The sequence below is a fragment of the Boleophthalmus pectinirostris genome, unplaced genomic scaffold, assembly GCF_026225935.1.
Source record: "Boleophthalmus pectinirostris isolate CB_2022bp ecotype Guang Dong unplaced genomic scaffold, ASM2622593v1 HiC_scaffold_10, whole genome shotgun sequence".
Lineage (NCBI taxonomy): Eukaryota > Metazoa > Chordata > Actinopteri > Gobiiformes > Gobiidae > Boleophthalmus > Boleophthalmus pectinirostris.
In genome coordinates, this window is record NW_026570971.1 from 34,983,181 (window position 1) to 35,006,218 (window position 23,038).

Here is a 23,038-nt window from a genome sequence, read left to right on the forward strand (position 1 = left end):
ATCTAACTGTTGTGTTTTGTTTAATGCGCCTTATAGAAAAAAGTTCAAAAATAGACCATTCAATGACAGTGCGCCTTATAATCCAGAGTGTCCTATAGTGTGGGAAATACAGTATTTTGACCTCAAGAGCTGCTTATACAGTATATCTGTACTGGGACAAGACTCCTTTTACTGAAATACATGGAAAAAAATCAGGTACAGGGTCTTTCATTTAGTAAAACAGACATTGTTGCATTTCCTGTGTGAGCTTGATCATATGGAGCTTGTATTTATCTATAAACCAAGTGTAAAGATTTGATAAGAGCTTGTGCTGCTGTTCTAGTCTGGATAAGCTGATAAACCCTGGTAAGTGCAGTTTAAATGTCTGCTGTTGTAAACTAGATTTAAGACTGTTATATCAGAATCCAGTAAATATTTTTATGCTTTTGTCTCCTGTTTTTTATCACATTTGATTTTAGAGGTGACTGTTACGAAGGTCAGGGATTTTCACTACTGTGTCTTTCATAATGTTCTGGTTCATTCTACATGGATATTGATGATTGATTATTGATTATTGACATCCTGGGTTAGACCTGGTGTGGTCCTAGTTTAGATCTGATTCAGAACTAAACCCAAAATTTAAACTGGATTAAACCAGGACCAAACCAGGTCTTTATCTGGAAATTAGTTTGGTCCAGGTTGAGTCTTGGCTTAGGCCTAGTTTAGTATTGGATTTAGTCCTGGTTTAGTTTCTGGTCTCTAAGGGAGACCAAAAACCCTTAGAGATAGGGTGAGGAGCTCAGTCACATGGGAGGAGCTCGGAGTAGAGCCGCTGCTCCTCCACGTCGAGAGGAGCCAGTTGAGGTGGCTCCAGCATCTGTTCAGATGCCTCCTGGGTGTCTCCCTCGGGAGGTGTTCCGGGCATGTCCCACCGGGAGGAGGCCCCGGGGAAGACCCAGGACACACTGGAGGGACTATGTCTCTCTGCTGGCCTGGGAACGTCTTGGGGTCCCCCGGGAGGAGCTGGAGGAAGTGTCTGGGGTGAGGGAAGTCTGGGAGTCCCTGGTTAGGCTGCTGCCCCCGTGACCCAGCCCCGGATAAGCGGACGAAAATGGATGGATGGATGGTTTAGTTTCTGGTTTAGTCCTGGTTTAGTCTTGGTTGAAGTCCTGGTTTAGTCTTTGTTTAGGTCCTGGTTTAGTTCTAGTTTAGAGTCGGTTTAAATCCTGGTTTAGTTTCTGGTTAAGTCCTGGTTTAGTCCTGGTTTAATTTGTGGTTTAGTCCTGGTTTAATCTTGGTTTAGTTTCTGGTTTAGTTTCTGGTTTAGTCCTGGTTTAGTCCTGGTTTAGTTTCTGGTTTAGTCCTGGTTTAGTTTGTGGTTTAGTCCTGGTTTAGTTTCTGGTTTAGTCCTGGTTTGGTTTGTGGTTTAGTCCTGGTTTAGTTTGTGGTTTAGTCCTAGTTTAGTTTGTGGTTTAGTCCTGGTTTAGTTTGTGGTTTAGTCCTGGTTTAGTTTCTGGTTTAGTCCTGGTTTGGTTTGTGGTAAAGTCCTGGTTTGGTTTGTGGTTTAGTCCTGGTTTGGTTTGTGGTTTAGTCCTGGTTTGGTTTGTGGTTTAGTCCTGGTTTAGTTTGTGGTTTAGTCCTGGTTTAGTCCTGGTTTAGTCCACATTTGACCTTCACTGCCAAAATCCACACACCTTCAGTTCCTTCAGTTTCCTCTAAAGGGTTAAGTCCATCCCGCACGAGCACAGGTCTGCGGACTGAAAGTGAAACAAAAAAAAAACCCAAGAAGCGAGCGCGTGCACCTCAGCGCGCTCGGCCGTACATCCTTCCTCCTCCTGCACAGTTCGGTGATGTTCTGGTCCATGTTTGGTTCGGACAGTTCGGTGTGAACATGGAGCAGCGCGCGGATCATCTGCTCAAGGTTGTGGTGATCGGCGACGTGCGCGTGGGAAAAACCAGCATCGTGGGTCGTTACGTCAAAAAAGCGTTCAGTGAAAACTACAAAAGCACCATCGGGGTGGATTTTGTGTTAAAGACGATTCAGTGGGACCCGAAGACCGTGGTCAGGCTCCAGTTCTGGGACATCGCAGGTGAGTGGAGAAAGTACGAATGTTTTTAAAAGAATTTACTAGAAAAAAAAAAAAAAAAGTTTTTTTTTTTTTTTTTTAATGTTTACATTGTCGCTACGCACAGGACCAGACTAGCCTAGCCTCCCCTACCACAAAACTGGAATTTCTAGTTTTAGATTTACTGCTAGATAGTTAGAAAAAGTGACTAGACATGTACACTTTTCTTTTCTTTTTCTTTTTTTTTTTTAATTTATAATTTGTCAAGTTTAAGGGATTGGATACACAGCACATCCACAAAAAGACAAACTTAACTAAACACGCATACAAAAATTAATTAATTAATTAATAAAACAAGTTAATAATAATAATAATAAGAAGAGTTTTCATTTTAAAGTTGGAAGTTAAAATCCCCCCCCCCTCTAGATGAAGAAAAGAGAGAAAAAAAAAAGCAAAAACAACAAAAAAATAAATTAAATAAAATATTTATATAAGGCTTATTAGGGCATACGTGTCTTATTTGAAAAAGTCAATAATTGGGCTCCATTTCTTTTCAAAAGTCGGCCCCTTGAGCTGTAGTTGAGCCGTTAACAGTGACATTGTATAAACTTGTCTGATTTTTAGTATCCACTGATCAGCGGTCGGTGTTTCAGGTTTCAGTCAGTAGATCGTGATCATTTTTCTCGCAGTCATCAGAAGAAGACGCAGCAGAAAGAAAACACTGATCATGAGAGAGACCGTCAGGAAATATATCGAGATAAAATATCTTTAGGTCCATCAACGGGTCCACAGCCAAAATGTTTTGTAGAACATCTTTAACATCAATCCACAAATGTTTTATATCCAAGATTAACCCAGGACTAAACCAGGACTAAACCAGGACTAATGCAGGACTAAACCAGGTCTAAACCAGGACTAAACCAGGACTAATGCAGGACTAATGCAGGACTAAACCAGGACTAAACCAGGTCTAAACCAGGACTAATGCAGGACTAAACCAGGACTAAACCAGGTCTAAACCAGGATTAACCCAGGACTAAACCAGGTCTAAACCAGGATTAACCCAGGACTAAACCAGGACTAATGCAGGACTAAACCAGGATTAAACCAGGTCTAAACCAGAATTAACCCAGGACTAAACCAGGACTAAACCAGGTCTAAACCAGGATTAAACCAGGTCTAAACCAGGATTAACCCAGGACTAAACCAGGTCTAAACCAGGACTAATGCAGGACTAAACCAGGACTAAACTAGGACTAAACCAGGATTAAACCAGGTCTAAACCAGGATTAACCCAGGACTAAACCAGGACTAAACCAGGTCTAAACCAGGTCTAAACCAGGATTAACCCAGGACCAAACCAGGACTAAACCAGGATTAACCCAGGACCAAACCAGGACTAAACCAGGACTAATGCAGGACTAAACCAGTATTAAACCAAGACTAATCCAGGACTAAACTAAATCTTAATAAGGACTAAACCAGGATTAACTCAGGACTAAACCAGTTCTTTGTCAGGATTTAACCAGGAATAACTCAGAACTAAACCAAAATTAATTCAGGACTAAACCAGATCTAGACCAGGACTAACTCAAAACTAAAGCAGGTCTAAACTAGGACAAGACCAGGTCTAACCCAGGACTAATCCAGGACTAAACCATATCTAAACCAGGACCAATTTAGGACTAAACCAGGACTAATTTAGGACTAAAACAGGTCTTAATCAGGACTAACTCAGGTCTACACCAGGATTAAACCAGGTCAAACAAGTTTAAACAAACACTTGTAGCACACTGCACACAAATGAACTCTCCTTCCTCTTTACAGATTTAGTTAGAACATTTATGTACTTCCTCTCTACATATTTCGTTCTTAAATGTAGTTCTAAAACATAAACTAAACTAAGATCGTACAAATACAGATGATGTTTGGTTTGGTTTGTGTTTGGAGGCCAGGAGCAGACCCGGATCATGTCTCGAGTGTTTTACAAAGAGGCCAGAGGAGCGCTGGTGGTGTTCGACGCTTCAGACTGGAGCACGCTGGACTCCGCCGCTCAGTGGAAGACAGACCTGGACAGTAAAATGACCGGAGACACTGGACACACCGTCCCCACCGTCCTCCTGGCCAACAAGAGTGACCTGATGCAGCCCGGGGACAGGGAGCGGATGGCGCCCTCTCTGGACAAGTTCTGTAAAGAGCATCGCTTCACCGGCTGGTTTGAGACGTCTGCGAAGGTGAGGATCCTCTACAGCGCGACAGATATCACACTAAAACAAATGGACTCAAAATACAACAAACAGGCATCAATATAATAAACAAATACAACAAGATTTCCAGACGATACAAAAGATTCAAAACAAAAACACAGAGTTCAGTTTAGAGTTCATTTTAATTGAACATATTACAACATATAGTCTGTCTCTCAGAACATTTACATTTAACAGAGAAAAAAACTAACAAAATAAAGAGAACAAAACTATTAAAAACATTCAAAGTTCAAAAAAGGAGTAGGAAGAAGTACAGTTTATTTTAATCCTACTCCTACAGTTAACAGTACACTGAAAAAAAAAGGTTGCTGGATTTGCATAAAAAAGCGGTTGCATGAAATAAAATGATGTTTAGGCTTTGAAACTTCTTTCGATCCCCTCTACACATATTTTTCTCAGAACATGAACGTCACTTTTTCATTTTGATTAAATCTGATCAAATCATGTTGAATATGCATATTTATCTTATGTTACCTTATCATGAAATGTATAAGTATGTATAATTTAATTTAATTGCTGTAATTCTGTAAAAGAAAACAAAAACAGTCTTTAGTTTTCCACAGTTCTGTTTTGTCTTAAACAGAATCAAACACACAAGAGCACAAGTACAGAGACACACAGTTTGGAGTTGGACAGTGTGAAGATTTATTCCAGTGAAGAAGCTCTGGTCTCTGCCTGTGGACACAGAATAACACATGATGATCACATTCTGATGATGTACTCTGTTGTACATGTTTAAATACATTTAAAGTATCTATAATGGACCAGAACAGAATCACAAGAACATTAGAAGTGTATCTGCAGAAACAAAACTCACCATGTGCTGCTTTTCTTCCTCGAAACGCAGTAACAGGGAGGGCATCTGGTATAAAGTCTCCTAGTGCCACATCACCCTGTAGAAACACAATAACTGTATCAACAGGAAGTTCATTTTGAAAAAATATTTTTAGTTGAGTTACTTACTTTGTTCATCTGTGTTCTGTGTTTTGTTGGTTCTCAAACATCTTCCTTTTCCTGAAATATCAGCTGTAACATTCATGAACTTCCCCTCAGCTCCAGCAGAGCTCTGGACGTCACTCTGTGTTTGTAGACGACTCTGGAACAAACACATTCACATCTGAGTACAACTGTCACACTCTTGTAGATAGACAGTCAAATACAATTTGTTTCATGGACATTACATACATTACACATACATTAACTCTAATTTCAAATAAAACACCACAAACATGTTTTAACAATGACGACATTCTAGTCCAGAGAAACATATAAAATCTTTGAAAAGTCTCACCTCCAGATCAGCTTCATAATCCTCCTGCTCCACACTGTGTGTCTCTGCTCCTGGATCTGTCCTGTGTCCTGTTACATTTGAATTTTCCCTCCAGAAGTTTTGGGGAGGAGAATTCCAGAGGGAGGAGCCTCACCACAGATTAGAATAAAGTCATGTTTCCTCAACCTGATTAAAACATGCAGGTCTCACATCAGACACAATCAAATGAACTTTGTAAGATTTAAACATGCTGGACAGAGAAATGTTAAAAAGTCATGTTATTGTTGTCAAATTTGTTTGTCCAATTTGAGCAAACCCTCTCAGACCATATTTTCAGTGTATTTCATCTACAGCAGGAGAGTCAAAGTCAAACTCACACAGGCCGAAATTAAAAACTGGGACTAAGTCGTGGGTCAAACTAAATATTTACTGAAAAATGTCAACAACATCTGCATGTTTTCTCTTCTTTTGAGATAAGTAATGTTAAACTTTTTCATATTAAAATACATGTTTAATAATAGTTTTGCTTAAACATTGAATCCAGAAAAAAGATGAATATAAAATAACTACATTTTAAATAAATATTGTCTCTATAGTTTATCTGTGTGCGGCAGCAGCTCTGATACAGATTTGATATGATCTCACAGGCCAAATATCACGGGACAAATGTCTGATCTACATGATATTTATTAGACAATTGACATTAGATAAACTAGATGAAAAACAAAACAAAAAACACACAAACAAGAACACACACACATTACAAATAGACAGAGGTTTATAATTATAAGTGCAGAAATATTGATATATCGTATTGTTTCATGTGATACAGTATTGATATCGTGGGCTGCTGTATCGATATATCGCCACGAGTATTTTTTGGTCTATTTTACTAAATAATTTTGTTACAGCTACAGTTTTGTTGTTTGTTCAGTGGAAGGAAACTCATTTATGCGACACATTTGACATTTTCACTGTGTTGATGATTTAAATGTTTGTGTTTCATATGAACTTTGCACAAGAAGTGGTTTAACAAACAGTTTTAGTATCACAGTCATGATTTAAATTTATTTTTTATTGCACCGTATTGAATCGATTTATCGTATTGTGGCCTGTGTTTTGAGGCATGTATCGTATCAACAGCTTCTCAATGATCCCCGGCCCTAATTATAATATATGATCAAAAATACCTTTTTAATAACAATTCATGAATATTTTCTGGTGATACGTCCTTAAAAAGTTGCCTTTGTAAATGTTTTTAAAAAGATTAATATTTGAACATTTTTATACTAAGTCCATTTCATAAATGTTACAGCCCGACTCATTTGTCCAACTGTTCTTCTCATTTTTACTTTTTTAAAACTGAACTCATCTCTTTGTCTCTCTTTGAATATATTTCAACTGTTGCTTGGTAGTAAATTATTCCTGCTGCTTTATACATGATCAGAGCAGTTTTATATTTGACTAAATCAAATAACTTTAAGACTTTTGCCTTTAGAAACCGTGGATTTGTGTGTTCTCTAAATTCTCAGGGCACTTTTCTGTAATAAAAAGTGGCTTTTGGATGGTTTTATATGTACAGTATTTCTACATATTTCCACACAATAAAATCGGTCTCATAAGACTAAAGAAGAATGTAAAGTCAGCAGAGATTTGCAGTCCAGTATATGCTCCGCTTTTTCCTGTAACAACGATGTTCTTTGATATTTTTGATGCTCTGGAGCTTACATGAGGTTTCCAGCTGATTTTTGATCTATAATATTGTACATTCTGAACATGATCATTCCAGCTCATGTGTTTTACAGCTGAACTTTAAGACTCTGTGGATTTGTGACTCATAAAACGTGTTGAAATCTGAACCACAGACACTTTAAAGCTGCTGTTACACAACACAGGACTCTCCAGAGCTTTAAGTCGTGTTGTAATGTTGTTGCTTCATCAAATACAGACCTGGACTTGTGTTTTGTTTCATTCAGACATGTTTGAGTAAATCTTTCTGTCTACATCTCTAAAGCTCTAAATGCTCCACCCTGTGATGTCATGAGGTGGTAGTTTTCAACAGAACAGCTCCTTTTACCTTTTCTTCAGGAGAGATGAGCAGTTCCAGGGCTGTAAGGCAAGGCAAGTTTATTTGTATAGCACAGCAAACAGGTTAGATACACTATGGATTTATTTATTTATTTTTTTTTTTTTTTGACTTCCTGGTAGGACAGTAGCTAGAGATCTATGTACTACAGGTAATTCTATTTCCTAGTAACCATTATGTAAACAAGGGCCCAAATGATCAACATTACACATAATTATGGTTTGACTAATAACATTAATTAACTAATAACCAATAGCACCTTTACTTTTAGACAGTGGCGGGAGTCAGGGTCTGCAAGTCCTTCTCTGATGCCATAAAAAAATCGCTGAAGACTCACAGACTGATGTTAATGATATTATTATTAAAACATTCCAAATGGTCTGTCCTCTTCCTTTCAGAGTTTTTCTGATGCTTGTGCTGCTTTTACACATGGATTTTCATATTAAAACATTTGACCAGTCACATTTCAGCCGTCACTTGTTGCCAGGCAGAGTCAAAGTCAAAGATGTCTGAGGCCTTCACAATCTGCTCTGAAGGAACTCGAACACTAAATAAATGTCCATGAAACTGTTGCTTCAACCAATCAGATTTTGAGTTGGTGTCACCAGGAACTTTAGCAGCGAACGACGACGTCACCGGATTCAGACCTGCTGATTGGACAGAGAGTGAACCAGTCCAAACAGCAAACTGCATCTGTAGTGGAACCAGGACTAAACCAGGACTAAACCAGGACTAAACCAGGTCTAAACCAGGACTAAACCAGGACTAAACCAGGACTAAACCAGGTCTAAACCCTGTCTAAACCAGGACTAAACCAGGACTAAACCAGGTCTAATCTTGAACTTGAGAGAGAGAGAGAGAGAGAGGGCAAGAGAGTGTCCACAAAGTGTGATTGGGCGACAGCTGTGCTGAGCCCGGTGCTGTGTGGAGCACTGACCCTGGCACAGTCCTTTCGTCTGTGGTCACCCGACAGTCAGACAAATAGTCCTGGTTTAGTTCTGGTTTAGTCCTGGTTTAGCTCCCCAGAGCTCCTCACTTCTGTGTACTGAATCTGCACGACTCTTTACACTGTGTTTTTGTACAATAAGATGCTTTTATAACCATAACATAGTTATAGGGAGTAGGGTTGTTTCAGACGGAGCACTACTGAAGGCCGAGGTGTGACATGCACGCTCCCACTGCTTTTAGGGATACAACCGAAATATCGCGATATTGTATCGTCAAAGTTCTCCTATAATATCGTGGACCATCACAATATATCGAATTACAAGTCTCTTTGTTTAAATGAAGAGTTCTGGAGAGAACTACATAGACCATGATCCTTTGCTCCATTTCAGGAAGAAATAACACTTCTAACACTTTTGAGTCTTAGTTCTTTGGATTATGTCCTGTCAAGGCATTTTAAGAGGAAAATTAGCATATTTACAGTTTTGTTCACAGCCTCCACAAAATATCACAATAAATATCGTACTGTGAGATGTGTATCCTGAAAATATCATACAGAGAGATTTGATATTGTTACATCCCTAATCATGAGCCTCCCCTCCATATCATGAACTTTCCCACGATATCACAATAAATAATGTAGCGTGAGGTTCATACCGTGACAGTGTCGTATAGTGAGACTCTGTTACACCTCCATTTATTTAGTTCAATCAATGTTTAAAGTGTCAGAAAAATGCCGTCCTTATGCTCACATTGTTTCAACATTCTGGATGGACTTTTCAGTGTCCAAATTGCCACTTAACAATGTCCAACATTGATAAATATTCTGCACAGGTCCAGTCCCTTCGAGTAAGAGTAATAATAAGACAGAAGTGACAGCAGGTCTGTGCATGTGAAGAGTACATCAGGTGTAACAGAGCTCTGAAGCCCCGTCTGCTTCTGCTTTTACAGGAAGACTTCAATATCGAGGAGGCGGCGTCTTTCCTCATCCAGCAGATGATGTCACACGGACACACGGGCGTTTTTGAACAAGATAAAGACGTGGTAAAACCAGCACTAAAAAGAGGTCAGAGCGTCACTCCCCTCTGCTGCTGAGGAGGGGCAAGTCCACTCTGTTTACAGGATTAACAGGACGAAGAACCAACCAACAAGAAACAAGAAAGAGACGAGCGTAAAGGAACAATGTGTGGGAAAAAAACACCAAAACCAAGTTGGGCCCCACGTCATTGTGACTCCAGCAGGTCTCAGCAGGTCTCAGCAGGTCTCAGCAGGTCTCAGCAGGTCTCAGCAGGTCTCAGCAGGTCTCTGAAGTGAAGCAGGACTGGCTCTGGCTCTGGCTCTGGCTCTGGCTCTGGCTCTGGCTCTGGCTCTGGCTCTGGCTCTGGCTCTGGCTCTGGCTCTGGCTCTGGCTCTGGCTCTGGCTCTGGTCTCGATGGGAGATCTCTGGGAGTATCAGGGGCAACAGTGGGACAGCTGTGACTCTAAAGCAAACTGCTGTTGTGTCCTTTGGCAAGACACTTCACCCACACTGCCTAGTATGAATGTGGTGTATGAGTGTGATGTTGGCAGTCTCGCTTTTGTCAGTCTGTCCCAGGGCAGCTCTGGCTACAGCAGTTTATCTCAGAACCCCCGAGTGCGAAGGGAAGGAAAAATTGACAAAATAGTGAAGTGAAGCTTTAGGAACGTTTAAGAACTTTATTAATGAAGAAAGAAACGAATGGACCTGGAGGAGACCAGGACTAAACCAGGACTAAACCAGGACTAAACCAGGACTAAACCAGCAAGACTAAACCAGGACTAAACCAGCAAGACTAAACCAGGATTAAACCAGGACTAAACCAGGACAGGACTAAACCAGGACTAAACCAGGTCTAAACCAGCAAGACTAAACCAGGATTAAACCAGCAAGACTAAACCAGGATTAAACCAGGACTAAACCAGGACTAAACCAGGACTAAACCAGAACGAAACCAGGACTAAACCAGGACTAAACCAGCAGGACTAAACCAGGACTAAACCAGGACTAAACCAGGACTAAACCAGGATTAAACCAGAACAAAACCAGGATTAAACCAGAACAAAACCAGGACTAAAGCAGGACTAAACCAGGTGTTGGAGCCATTTTACACCTGTCTACCTCCCGCCTCTGTGTGGCGCTATTTGTAGCTTGCTACGTCATTTGCTGCCCTATATAAGGGGGAGAAACTGTGCACACAGGTGTTGCACCGTGAAGGTGTACAGAGTCTTGACCGTCGTCGTCGTCGTCGTCGTCGTCGTCGTGATCTGTTGAGTGCTGAACCTGTGTATTGTCGGGTGGCTAGAAAGGTCACCAATAAACTCACTGAGGAACATGGTATTTGGACTCTTTATGGAAGACACGCGTCCGAGACACCACACACGCTGCAACTAAACCAGGACTAAAACAGGATTAAAACAGGACTAAACCAGGACTAAACCTGGACTAAACCAGGACTAAAACAGGACTAAACCAGAACTAAACCAGGACTAAACCAGGACTAAAACAGGACTAAAACAGGACTAAACAGGACTAAACAGGACTAAAACAGGACTAAAACAGGACTAAACCAGGACTAAACCTGGATTAAAACAGGACTAAAACAGGACTAAACCAGGACTAAACCAGGACTAAAACAGGACTAAAACAGGACTAAACCTGGACTAAACCAGGACTAAAACAGGACTAAACCTGGACTAAACCAGGACTAAACCTGGACTAAACCTGGACTAAACCAGGACTAAACCAGGACTAAAACAGGACTAAACCTGGACTAAACCAGGACTAAACCAGGACTAAAACAGGACTAAACCTGGACTAAACCAGGACTAAAACAGGACTAAACAGGACTAAACCAGAACTAAACAGACTAAACCAGGACTAAAACAGACTAAAACCAGGACTAAAACAGGACTAAACCTGGACTAAACTAAACAGGACTAAACCAGGACTAAACCAGGACTAAAAACAGGACTAAACCAGGACTAAACAGGACTAAACCAGGACTAAAACCAGGACTAAACCAGGACTAAACCAGGACTAAAACAGGACTAAACCTGGACTAAACCAGGACTAAACCAAAACAGGACTAAACCAGGACTAAACAGGACTAAACAGGACTAAAAAGGACTAAACTGGACTAAACCTGGACTAAACCAGGACTAAACCAGGACTAAACCAGGACTAAAACAGGACTAAACCAGGACTAAAACAGGACTAAACCAGGACTAAACCAGGACTAAACCAGGACTAAAACAGGACTAAACCAGGACTAAAACCAGGACTAAAACAGGACTAAACCAGGACTAAACCAGGACTAAAACCAGGACTAAAAACAGGACTAAACCAGGACTAAACCAGGACTAAAACAGGACTAAACCAGGACTAAACCAGGACTAAACCAGGACTAAACCAGGACTAAAACAGGACTAAACTAAGGACTAAACCAGGACTAAACCAGGACTAAACCAGGACTAAAACAGGACTAAACCAGGACTAAACCAGGACTAAACCAGGACTAAACCTGGACTAAACCAGGACTAAACAGGACTAAACCAGGACTAAAACAGGACTAAACCAGGACTAAAACCAGGACTAAACCAGGACTAAACCAGGACTAAAACCAGGACTAAACCAGGACTAAACCAGGACTAAACCAGGACTAAACAGGACTAAACCAGAAACTAAACCAGGACTAAACCAGGACTAAACCAGGACTAAAACTAGGACTAAACCAGGACTAAACCAGAACTAAAACAGGACTAAACCAGGACTAAACCAGGACTAAAACAGGACTAAACCAGGACTAAACAGGACTAAACCAGGACTAAACCTAAAACTAAACCAGGACTAAACAGGACTAAACTAAACAGGACTAAACCAGGACTAAAACAGGACTAAACCAGGACTAAACCTGGACTAAACCAGAACTAAACCAGGACTAAACCAGGACTAAACCAGGACTAAAGCAGGACTAAACCAGAACTAAAACAGGACTAAACCAGGACTAAACCTGGACTAAAGCAGGACTAAACCAGAACTAAAACAGGACTAAACCAGAATGAAACCAGGACTAAACCAGGACTAACGAAGGACTACACCAGGAAGAAATGGAAGTGTTGATATCAGATTTGTGTTGTGTTCAGTTGAATTTCACCTGTGCTCTTTTCTCGTCCAGATGCTTCAAATGTGGACGTAGTGAACACAATCCCAGTTCTAAAACATATTGTCCATGTGATTCTTAACATGAAAATCAATGAAGCTGATCTCAGACTGTCCACGTGTTGAAAAGTCCAGTGTAGACGAGTGAAAAAGAGAAACATGAAATGAATAAAGAATGAAAATCACCAAGTCCAGCTGAAGATTTGATTTGTGGCAGAGGTCTTCAACAGGAGGCCTCTCTCTCTCTCTCTCTCTCTCTCTCTCTCTCATCCCTTCATCCCTCTCTCTCTCTTCATCCCTCTCTCTCTCTCTCTCTCTCTCTCTCATCCCTCTCTCTCTCTCTTCATCCCTTCATCTCTCTCTCTCTCTTCATCCCTTCATCTCTCTCTCTCTCTCTTCATCCCTTCATCCCTCTCTCTCTCTTCATCCCTTCATCCCTCTCTCTCTCTCTCTCTCTCTCTGTCAAACTGCAAACACGTCCACCTGGATTTTGTTCTTTCTGGTTCAGTACATGAGAAAAGTTCTGTTACACGTTCATTTTTACACACAAGAACTGAAGATCCACACGTCCAGGAGAGGAGGAGGAGAAGAACAGGAGAGGAGGAGAGAACAGGAGAGGAGGAAGAGAGGAGAGGACAGGAGAGGAGGAGAGAACAGGAGAGGAGGAAGAGAGGACAGGAGAGGAGGAGGAGAGGAGGAGGAGAGAACAGGCAGGAGAGGAGGAGAACAGAGAGGAGGAAGAGAACAGGAGAGGAGGAGAGAGAACAGGAGAGGAGGAGAGAGAGACAGGAGAGGAGGAGGACAGGAGAGTTGAAAGGAATATCCACCTAGTATTGAGTCAAGAGAAAGAGGGAGAGAGAGAAGAGAGAGAGAGAGAGACAGAGAGGAAGAGAGAGAGGGAGAGACAGAGAGAGAGAGCGAGAGAGAGAGAAAGAAAGAGAGAGATAAGAGAAAGGGAGCCAAAGAGAGAGTGAGGGGGGAGAGAGAAGAGGGAGGGAGAAAGAGAAGCAGGAGAGAGAGAAAAGGAGAAGAGAGAGATAGAGAGAAAGTAGAGGGAGAAGGAAGAACTAGTGCTTCAGAAAAGACAAAACCCAAGAAAAGAAAGATCTGCAAGATGAAGCAACAGAAACAAGAAGAGCAGAAGGGAGGGGCGTGGCAGGAGCAGAAGGCAGGGGCGTGGCAGGAGCAGAAGCAGGGGCGTGGCAGGAGCAGAAGACAGGGGCGTGGCAGGAGCAGAAGGCAGGGGCGTGGCAGGAGCAGAAGACAGGGGCGTGGCAGGAGCAGAAGACAGGGGCGTGGCAGGAGCAGACACGACATCGTCAGGGCTGGACATGACCACATCGTTGGGGAACAACGCTGAAGCTGCTGCGGGCGGGAACATAGACGCTGCAGGGGGAAACATATGTTGAGCCATTGTCTATATTTTGTGTGTATTTGTGTGTTTAAGGTGTGTGTTTGTTTCTGTGCATTTGTGAGTGTGTTTGTGTGTGAATCTTTGTGTGTTTGTGTGAGTGTGCTGCTGTTAGTGTGTGTGTGTGTGTGTGTGTGTGAGTGTGCTGCTGTTAGTGTGTGTTACTGTGTGTTTGTGGGTGTGTTAGTGTGTGTTTGTGATTTAGAGTGAGATGTGATGTCCTCTGCTGTAGATGTGGAGGTCTGTAGATGTCTGTAGAACCAGAACTGAACCAGGTCTAAACCAAGACTAAACCAGGTCTAAACCAGGACTGAACCTGGACTAAACCAGGACTAAACCAGAATTGAACCAGGACTAAACCAGGACTAAACCAGGTCTAAACCAGAATTAAACCAGGACTAAACCAGGTCTAAACCAGGACTAAACCAGGTCTAAACCAGGACTAAACCAGGTCTAAACCAGGACTAAACCAGGTCTAAACCAGGTAAACCAAAAACCAGGTCTAAACCAGGACTAAACCAGGGTCTAAACCAGGTAAACCAGGTCTAAACCAGAACTAACCAGGTCTAAACCAGGACTGAACCTGGACTAAACCAGGTCTAAACCAGGTCTAAACCAGGACTGAACCTGGACTAAACCAGGTCTAAACCAGGACTAAACCAGGTCTAAACCAGGACTAAACCAGGTCTAAACCAGAACTGAACCAGGTCTAAACCAAGACTAAACCAAGACTGAACCAGGTCTAAACCTACGCGGGTGTGCCTCCGGCGTTTCATTGCAGCTGATATCGCGGTGATTTTAGTGAATTTGTATAAAGAAAAACGAAAAAGCCTCCATTTCAATCCCGGTTTAAAAAGCTTTGTAACGCGCGTTACATTTGTACCGAGTCAAATATTTCACAAACCTCAGATTTTTCCTCCCAAGAGTCCTGGAGTCTGAGTCAGGGGACGGTCAGACGCTGTCTGTGTAGAAATATCCCACAGATGAGGCTGGTGTCTGTACAAATGTTCAGAGCAAGTTCAAGAGCTACTTTCTGGTCTCGAGCAAAGTTTGCAAAGATTGCAATGTTTGAAAGAAGAAGAGTGACGCAGACGTGTATGGATCTAATATCCACACAGACTTTAAATCTGATCTAAAACTCCTGTTACTGACAGACACAACAGTATGTCCCGTTTACATGACAGCTTTAATTCACATTCAAAAGAATTCATCAGATAATAAATAATAATATTAATACAATAATACACATGACATGGTCTTTACAGTTACATTAGGGTGATCATTCGTCCATAATTCAGTCGGACAGTCCTGTTTTAGAGCCTTCTGTCCGGACCTCTGTTATGCGTCCTCAATTTTGACATTTTACCCTCATTTCGGACCCTCGGCCGCCACCGCTGCGGATCACCACAAATCCCCGCCCGTACTGCACGTGTGACGCTGTGAGAGCAGTGCTCGAAACTGTTTGTGTTGAACAAAAGCAAATGCCTAAAAGGAAGATGTTCTTCAGACATGCTTGGTGCTCAGAGCATCGTTTTGCCAACAGAACACCAAAAGAGAACACTATGCCTTGTGGAAACTCGGCCGTGTTGACATTGATGTGAGGAGTTGAGGTAAAGGTGGCCGCAGACACATGGGGAAAGTGGAGCTCCACTCCAGACCGGAAACACGTGACCTCCACCGGATACACGTCATTTCTACGATAGACTTTTATTTTTTATTTTTTATTCGTATTAGCCATATTAGCCGTGTCCCAATTGAAGGGCGGCAGCTTTCGCGGTGAAGGCTGCAGTCCTCACCGTAGCTCAAATGTGAGCGGTGTAGCCCACGGAGCCGCCCCGTCGCCTAGCAACCGAGACACTTTACTAATGCTAATGCTAACAACACGTACCACGCAGATGACGCACGGGAAATCAAACTGTTGGAATTTCAGACCAAGTTATTCTAATAATTCTCATCCAAATCTTATGGCTAAAAACGAAAACTTATGTTTAACTTTTGCAAAACAAAACTGCGATATTTCTGGGATACATCTAAAACAGACTAAATTACCTTAAAGTTTCAAAAAGTGATGAGATTATTAATTATTAATAAAGTATTTTTAAATTGATAAAGGATTACATTTATACCGGGAATGTATTTAAGTCAGTTTATGAAGAAAGACGTCTCTGCTTTGAGAAAAGATGTGTTGTGAGATATATATGTGTGTGTGTGTGTGTGTGCGTGCGTGTGTGTTGTGTGTGTGCGTGTGTGTGTGTTGTGTGTGCGTGTTTGTGTGTGTGTGTGTGTGTTGTGTGTGCGTGTTTGTGTGCGTGTGTGTTTGTGTGTGAGTGTGCGTGTTTGTGTGTGTGCGTGTTTGTGTGCGTGTTTGTGTGTGTGTGTGTGTGTGTGTGTGTGTGTGTGTGCGTGTTTGTGTGTGTGTGTGTGCGTGTGCGTGTATGTTTGTGTGTGTGTGTGTGCATGTGTGTGTGCGTGTATGTTTGTGTGTGTGTGTGCGTGCGCGTTTGTGTGTGTGTGCGTGTTTGTGTGTGCGTGTGTGTGTGCGTGTGTGTGTGTTTGTGTGTGTGTGTGTGTGTGCGTGTTTGTGTGTGCGTGCGCGTTTGTGTGTGTGTGTGTTTGTGTGTGTGCGTGCGCGTTTGTGTGTGTTTGTGTGTGTGCGTGCGCGTTTGTGTGTGTGTGTGTGTGTGTACTCCTATGTGCAATGTCTAGTGTGTCGAGTGGCGTGAGCGTGAGTGAGGGACTGCGCCCCCTAGGCACGCGCTTTTGAATGGGCCCGCGGAGCGTACGTCTGTCTGTCTGTCTGTCTGTCTGTCTGTCTGTCTGTCGTCGTCTGTCTGTCTGTCTGTCTGTCTGTCTGTCTGTCTGTCGTCGGTCTGTCGTCTGTCTGTCTGTCTGTCTGTCTGACACTGTGTTCAGGATCATAGTAGGCCACATTTATTTAGTGCATGGGACACCCTCTGTGATTAGAATGTTTAGGTTGCTTCCTCAGCTAAGACAAACAGAACCTACTTCACTCATTTTACACATGTTGCACTTCTGGACTGGAAGTTAGACAGTTAAACACTAAACTTTCATGGAATCAAACATCACAATATCAGTAGGACACAATTAGGACACAGCAGCAAACAGAATGTGCAGGAGGAAGGCCTGATGCAACCAGAGGCCCCACAGGTCTGCAGTCTGCACCTCCTCCTCCTCCTCCTCCTCTGTGAGTCTGGACATGGACAGTGGAGACATGACCCAGTGGACTTGGATCATTCAGTCTGATGTGTCTCTCGTCTTCTGGAGGAGGAAGAGCAGAATGGGCCTTACGTCTGACTGGTTGAAAGTTCTGTCCTGCAGAGTGAAAACCTGTAATGACACACACATTAAGAAAACTATTATATAAATCCAAACAGCTAAATCCCACACATTTGAGAAATGTGTATTTTCACAAATTAAATAATGATTTCAACACGAGCATGATTCATTTGCAGCCCTTATTAGGGCCGAGCGCCATGGGTGCATAGGGCCTATTGTTATTGTTCTGCAGTGCGAAGTGCTCTCCCCTTTCCAAACACACACTCACACTCATGTCAGTGACTGGTGCCCGGTGACATGGCACGGTGGCATCGTGATATAATTTACTTCAAATACAAAAATATGTTGCATAACGTCAGTGAATGAAGTAGTGGTGCTGTGAGATCCAGATTTAATATCTTGTATGACTTACGTGAGCTTGAAGGACGCATCCATGCGGTTCAACAATGATTTATACAATTTGCTATTCCTGATGACGTAATTAACAAAGAAAGCGTCTTACATGCCTCCCAGAGTTCATCAAGATTCTTTGGTTTTGTCTTCCACGCTTCCTCTTTCATTCTACCCCAGACCTGCTCAATGATGTTCATGTCTGGTGACTGGGCTGGCCAGTCCTGGAGCACCTTGATCTTCTTCACCTTGACAAACTTTGATGTAGAGATAGAAGTATGTGATGGTGTTAGGATTTGTGTTTTTTGTTCTCTCCCCCTCCCTTTTCTGTTTCAGAGCTTGAGTGTGGCAGGGGGCGTGGCTGGCTTTTTCCGGAGCAGACGAGACACACCTGCAATCAATCCCTTCATCTACCTCAGTATTTAGCCCTGGTCTTCTCATCACCACTTTGCCAGATAATTCCGTCCTGTTCGGTAGCGTCACCTGGCTCTTGGATTTATTCACGTATTGCTTCTTGTTCGTCCTGGATTTACCTACTCCTGTTTTCTCCCAGGTGTCTCCTGATCGTCTGCCTTTGCCTCCGGAGAAGTTGGCCAGCTCCCTGCCTCCTCAGCCTGCCTGTGTTTGTACAATAAACTGCTTAAACTTGACTTTGTTCCGATTCTGCTTTTGGGTCCCTCGTCCCCCACCTTAACAGAATTATCTGGCCAAACAATGGACCCAGCAGAACCCAACGAGTTGGAGAAGATCGTTGCCACCCAAGGAAATTTACTTGGCCAGCACCACAAGTCACTACTGGATCTCAGGGAATCAAATCAAAATATCGGACTCCAAGTTTCAAACGTAACCAGGTTGGTGGAGCACCTTTCAAATCAACTCTCAGCCCAGAATCTCTCTCAACCCAGTAACCCCACTTCCATTGCTGCCTCTGCTGGTGCCTCCGCTGTACACCCTCCCCGTGAAACTCCAGTTCCTCATCCTGAGCCATACAATGGGGACCTGGGTAAAACTAAGGGTTTTCTCTTGCAGTGTAAGACTGTTTTTACTTGCCAGCCCTTGACATTTTCTACTGACTATTCCAAGGTAGCCTTTATTACGGGTTTTGTTGCGTGGAAGAGCCCTTGACTGGGCCGAGGCTATGTTGGGTGCAGGGGCGTTGAAAGTGTTAGTTATTCAGAATTTTTGCGGACTTTAAAAGAGTTTTTGCTCACCCAGATTATGAGACGAATGCTGCTAAGGGGCTTTAGATCTCCACCAGGGAAAACAAGAGTGTGGCAGACTACTCCATTCCAGTTCCGAATCTTGGCTGAGGAATCTGGTGGAATGACGCAGCTTTAAAGGGAGTTTTTCTGGTGGGGATTAACTGACACTCTAAAAAGATCAACTAGCTGCCCGTGATGAAACCACCTCTTTGGAAGAGCTTATCTCTCTGGCTATCCGTTTAGACAACCGCCTCAGGAAAGGTGCAGGGAGAGAACAGCTAGGCAAGTTTCCCCTTTTCCACACTCCGGAGGGGTGCTGGTGAGCCACACACCCACAGACCCTCCTCCAGTCGAATTCAGCTCAAAGGTACTGTCTCCTGGCTTCAGACCTCTTTCCCTCTCCTAGCCCTGGTGGATTCCGGTGCCGATGACAATTTCATTGATTCTGCGTTTGTTTCCCTGAACAACATTCCTACAGACCCTTTACCTGAGCCCAAGAAAGTTTTTGCCCTTGATGGTAAGCTACTTGCCTCAGTAACTCACCGAACTGTGCTGTGTCGTTACTGCTCTCTGGTAACCATTGTGAAAACTATCACATTCTACATAGTCTCCTCACCCTCCTCTCCATTAGTCTTAGGTCTCCCTTGGCTTAAACTCCACAACCCCCACATAGACTGGTCTACTCTGTCCATAGTAAACTGGAGCATTTTTTGTCACTCTAATTGTCTCCACTCTGCAGTGCCCAATACCCAGACTGTGTTAACTCCTCCCAAACCCGTCGATCTCACACTTGTCCCCGCTGAATACCATGACCTCCAGGAGGTTTTTTCCAAGGACCGAGCCTTATCACTTCCTCCTCACAGGCCATATGATTGCAGCATAGACTTAATACCTGGTGCCCCTCTTCCTACCAGCAAACTCTATAACCTCTCCAAGCCAGAAAGGGAGGCTATGGAGGAATACATTTCTAGTTCGTTAGCTGCTGGTTTAATCCGACCCTCTTCGTCTCCTGTGGGAGCGGGATTTTTCTTTGTTGATAAAAAGGATAAATCTTTAAGACCATGTATTGACTACAGGGGCCTTAACGACATAACTGTTAAAAACAAGTATCCCCTGCCTCTCATAGACTCTGCCTTCAGCTCCCTCCATGAGGCCACTATCTTCACCAAGTTGGACCTCCGTAACGCCTACCATCTTGTACGAATAAAAGAGGGAGATGAATGGAAAACTGCTTTTAATACTCCTCTTGGACATTTTGAGTATTTGGTAATGCCATTTGGATTAACTAATGCCCCAGCTGTATTCCAAGCTCTCATCAATGATGTTCTGAGAGACATGTTAAATAGATTTGTGTTTGTTTACCTTGATGGCATTTTAATTTTTTCTCGTTCGTACCAGGAGCATGTTCAACATGTTAAACTTGTTCTTCAGCGCCTCCTTGAGAACAGACTCTATGTTAAAGCTGAGAAGTGTGAATTTCATGTGTCCTCTGTTAGTTTCTTGGGGTTTGTTGTGGAGAAGGGGCAAATTAAGTCCGACCCAGCTAAGATCCAGGCTGTGGTGGTTGAATGCCCACTCCTACAAATAGAAAGCAACTTCAAAGGTTTCTGGGATTTGCTAACTTTTATAGGAGATTCATTCGTGACTATAGTAAAGTTGCCTCTCCCCTAACAAGGTTGACATCTTTGAAAGAACCATTTCTGTGGTCAGCTGAGGCAGAGACAGCCTTTGTTAGGTTAAAGAGTCTTTTTGTTCTGCACCTGTTCTGTCCCATCCTGATCCCTCTGAACAGTTCATTGTTGAGGTGGATGCCTCGGACTCTGGCATCGGGGCAGTTCTCTCTCAACGCTCCACTTCAGACCAGAAGCTACACCCTTGCGCCTTTTACTCTCGCCGATTGACCCCCGCAGAGAGGAATTATGATGTGGGCAATCGAGAGCTGCTGGCTGTTGTAATGGCGCTGAAAGAATGGAGGCACTGGCTGGAGGGCTCTACTCAACCATTTTTGGTATGGACTGATCATAAAAACTTGTCTTACCTTCGTTCCGCCCGCAGGCTCAACTCTCGACAGGCTCGGTGGGCGCTCTTCCTGGGCCGTTTCAATTTCACCCTTACCTTCCGTCCTGGGTCCAGGAACATGAAACCTGATGCTTTGTCCCGTCAGTTCGCCTCCTCTATGGATTCTCCTGAGGAACCCATTTTGCCTGAGACCTGTATAGTTGGAGCAGCCCTCTGGGAGGTTGAGAAGGTGGTCCAGGAGGGCCAGGTGAGTGACCCCACGCCTGAGGGATGTCCTCAGGGCCGCCTATTTGTTCCTCCATCAGCTAGGTCGGTGGTGCTTCAGTGGGGGTCATGCGTCCAAGATCTCCTGCCATCCTGAGGTTCCACCGCACTCTGACCTTGCTCCAGCAGCGCTTCTGGTGGCCATCCATGTCGTCTGACACCAGAGACTTTGTTTCTGCCTGCTCCGTTTGTGCTCGTAGTAAGTCCTCTCACCGTGCTCCAGCTGGACTCCTCCGCCCACTTCCTATCCCCCATCGGCCTTGGTCGCACATTGCGGTGGATTTTGTTACTGGCCTCCCACCTTCAGAAGGTAATACCTGTATCCTTACGGTAGTAGACAGATTCTCCAAATCTGTTCATTTCATCCCACTCACCAAACTGCCCTCCGCTTTTGAGACTGCAAAGTTACTCATTCAACATGTGTTTAGGATACATGGAATACCTCAGGACATTGTTTCGGACAGAGGGCCACAATTTACCTCTCAGGTTTACAAAGCCTTCTGCCACTCGCTGGGAGCCTCAGCCAGCTTGTCCTCGGGGTATCATCCACAAACTAATGGCCAGACGGAGCGGACCAATCAAGATTTGGAGTCCGCTCTTCGTTGCGTCACTGCTCGTCACCCTGCTTCCTGGTCCACCCACCTTCCTTGGATTGAATACGCCCATAACTCCTTGGTCAGCTCAGCCACTGGAATGTCTCCTTTTTATGGCAGCCAATGGGTTTCAGCCTCCTCTGTTCCCTACCCAGGAGAGAGATGTTGCGGTCCCTTCCATTCAGCAAACACCTACGGCGAGCCCGGCGTGTCTGGCAGGAGGTCCGTGCTGCACTATGCCGTACGGCCGCACGTAACCAGAGGCTTGCTGATCGCCATCGTTCTCCTGCTCCTGACTATGTGCCTGGCCAAGAGGTTTGGCTCTCAACCCGTGACTTGCCTCTTCAGACTGAGTCCCGCAAACTGGCACCCAGGTACATCGGTCCTTTTGTCATTGAGCGCATAATCAATCCCACCGTTGTTAAACTGAAGCTGCCCCCGTCTTTGAATGTCCACCCTGCCTTTCATGTGTCTCTCCTTAAAACCTGTTTCCACGAGTCCCCTGAGCCCTCCAGCCGAACCACCTCCACCCCCCCGGATTATTGACAACCATCCTGCTTTCACTGTTCGGCGTTTGCTGGATGTCCGGAGACGGGGCCGTGGTTTCCAGTACCTAGTAGACTGGGAGGGGTACGGTCCGGAGGAGCGGTCGTGGATCTCCCGCTCCCTTATTCTGGACCCCCAGCTACTTACAGACTTCTATTCTCTCCATCCGGACAAGCCTGGTAGGACGCCAGGGGGCGTCCCTTGAGGGGGGTACTGTTAGGATTTGTGTTTTTTGTTCTCTCCCCTCCCTTTTCTGTTTCAGAGCTTGAGTGTGGCAGGGGGCGTGGCTGGCTTTTTCCGGAGCAGACGAGACACACCTGCAATCAATCCCTTCATCTACCTCAGTATTTAGCCCTGGTCTTCTCATCACCACTTTGCCAGATAATTCCGTCCTGTTCGGTAGCGTCACCTGGCTCTTGGATTTATTCACGTATTGCTTCTTGTTCGTCCTGGATTTACCTACTCCTGTTTTCTCCCAGGTGTCTCCTGATCGTCTGCCTTTGCCTCCGGAGAAGTTGGCCAGCTC

The 23,038-nt window shown here is 43.9% G+C and overlaps 1 protein-coding gene across 2 annotated transcripts in view; it reads left to right on the top strand.

The window, feature by feature from the left end:
• The first annotated feature begins 1,773 nt into the window (after window positions 1-1,773).
• The window catches only part of LOC110159963 (red-sensitive opsin-like), a 44,086-nt gene continuing 22,821 nt past the window's right edge, over window positions 1,774-23,038 (top strand). The window contains exons 1-3 of one of the 2 annotated variants that reach the window (XM_055157065.1): window positions 1,774-2,069; window positions 3,996-4,279; window positions 9,565-9,679. In XM_055157065.1, the coding sequence (XP_055013040.1) occupies window positions 1,871-2,069; window positions 3,996-4,279; window positions 9,565-9,679 (598 nt within the window). In that variant the 5' untranslated portion in view covers window positions 1,774-1,870. The remainder of the gene's footprint in view (window positions 2,070-3,995; window positions 4,280-9,564; window positions 9,680-23,038) is intronic. The other variant, XM_055157069.1, reaches the window with a different exon arrangement.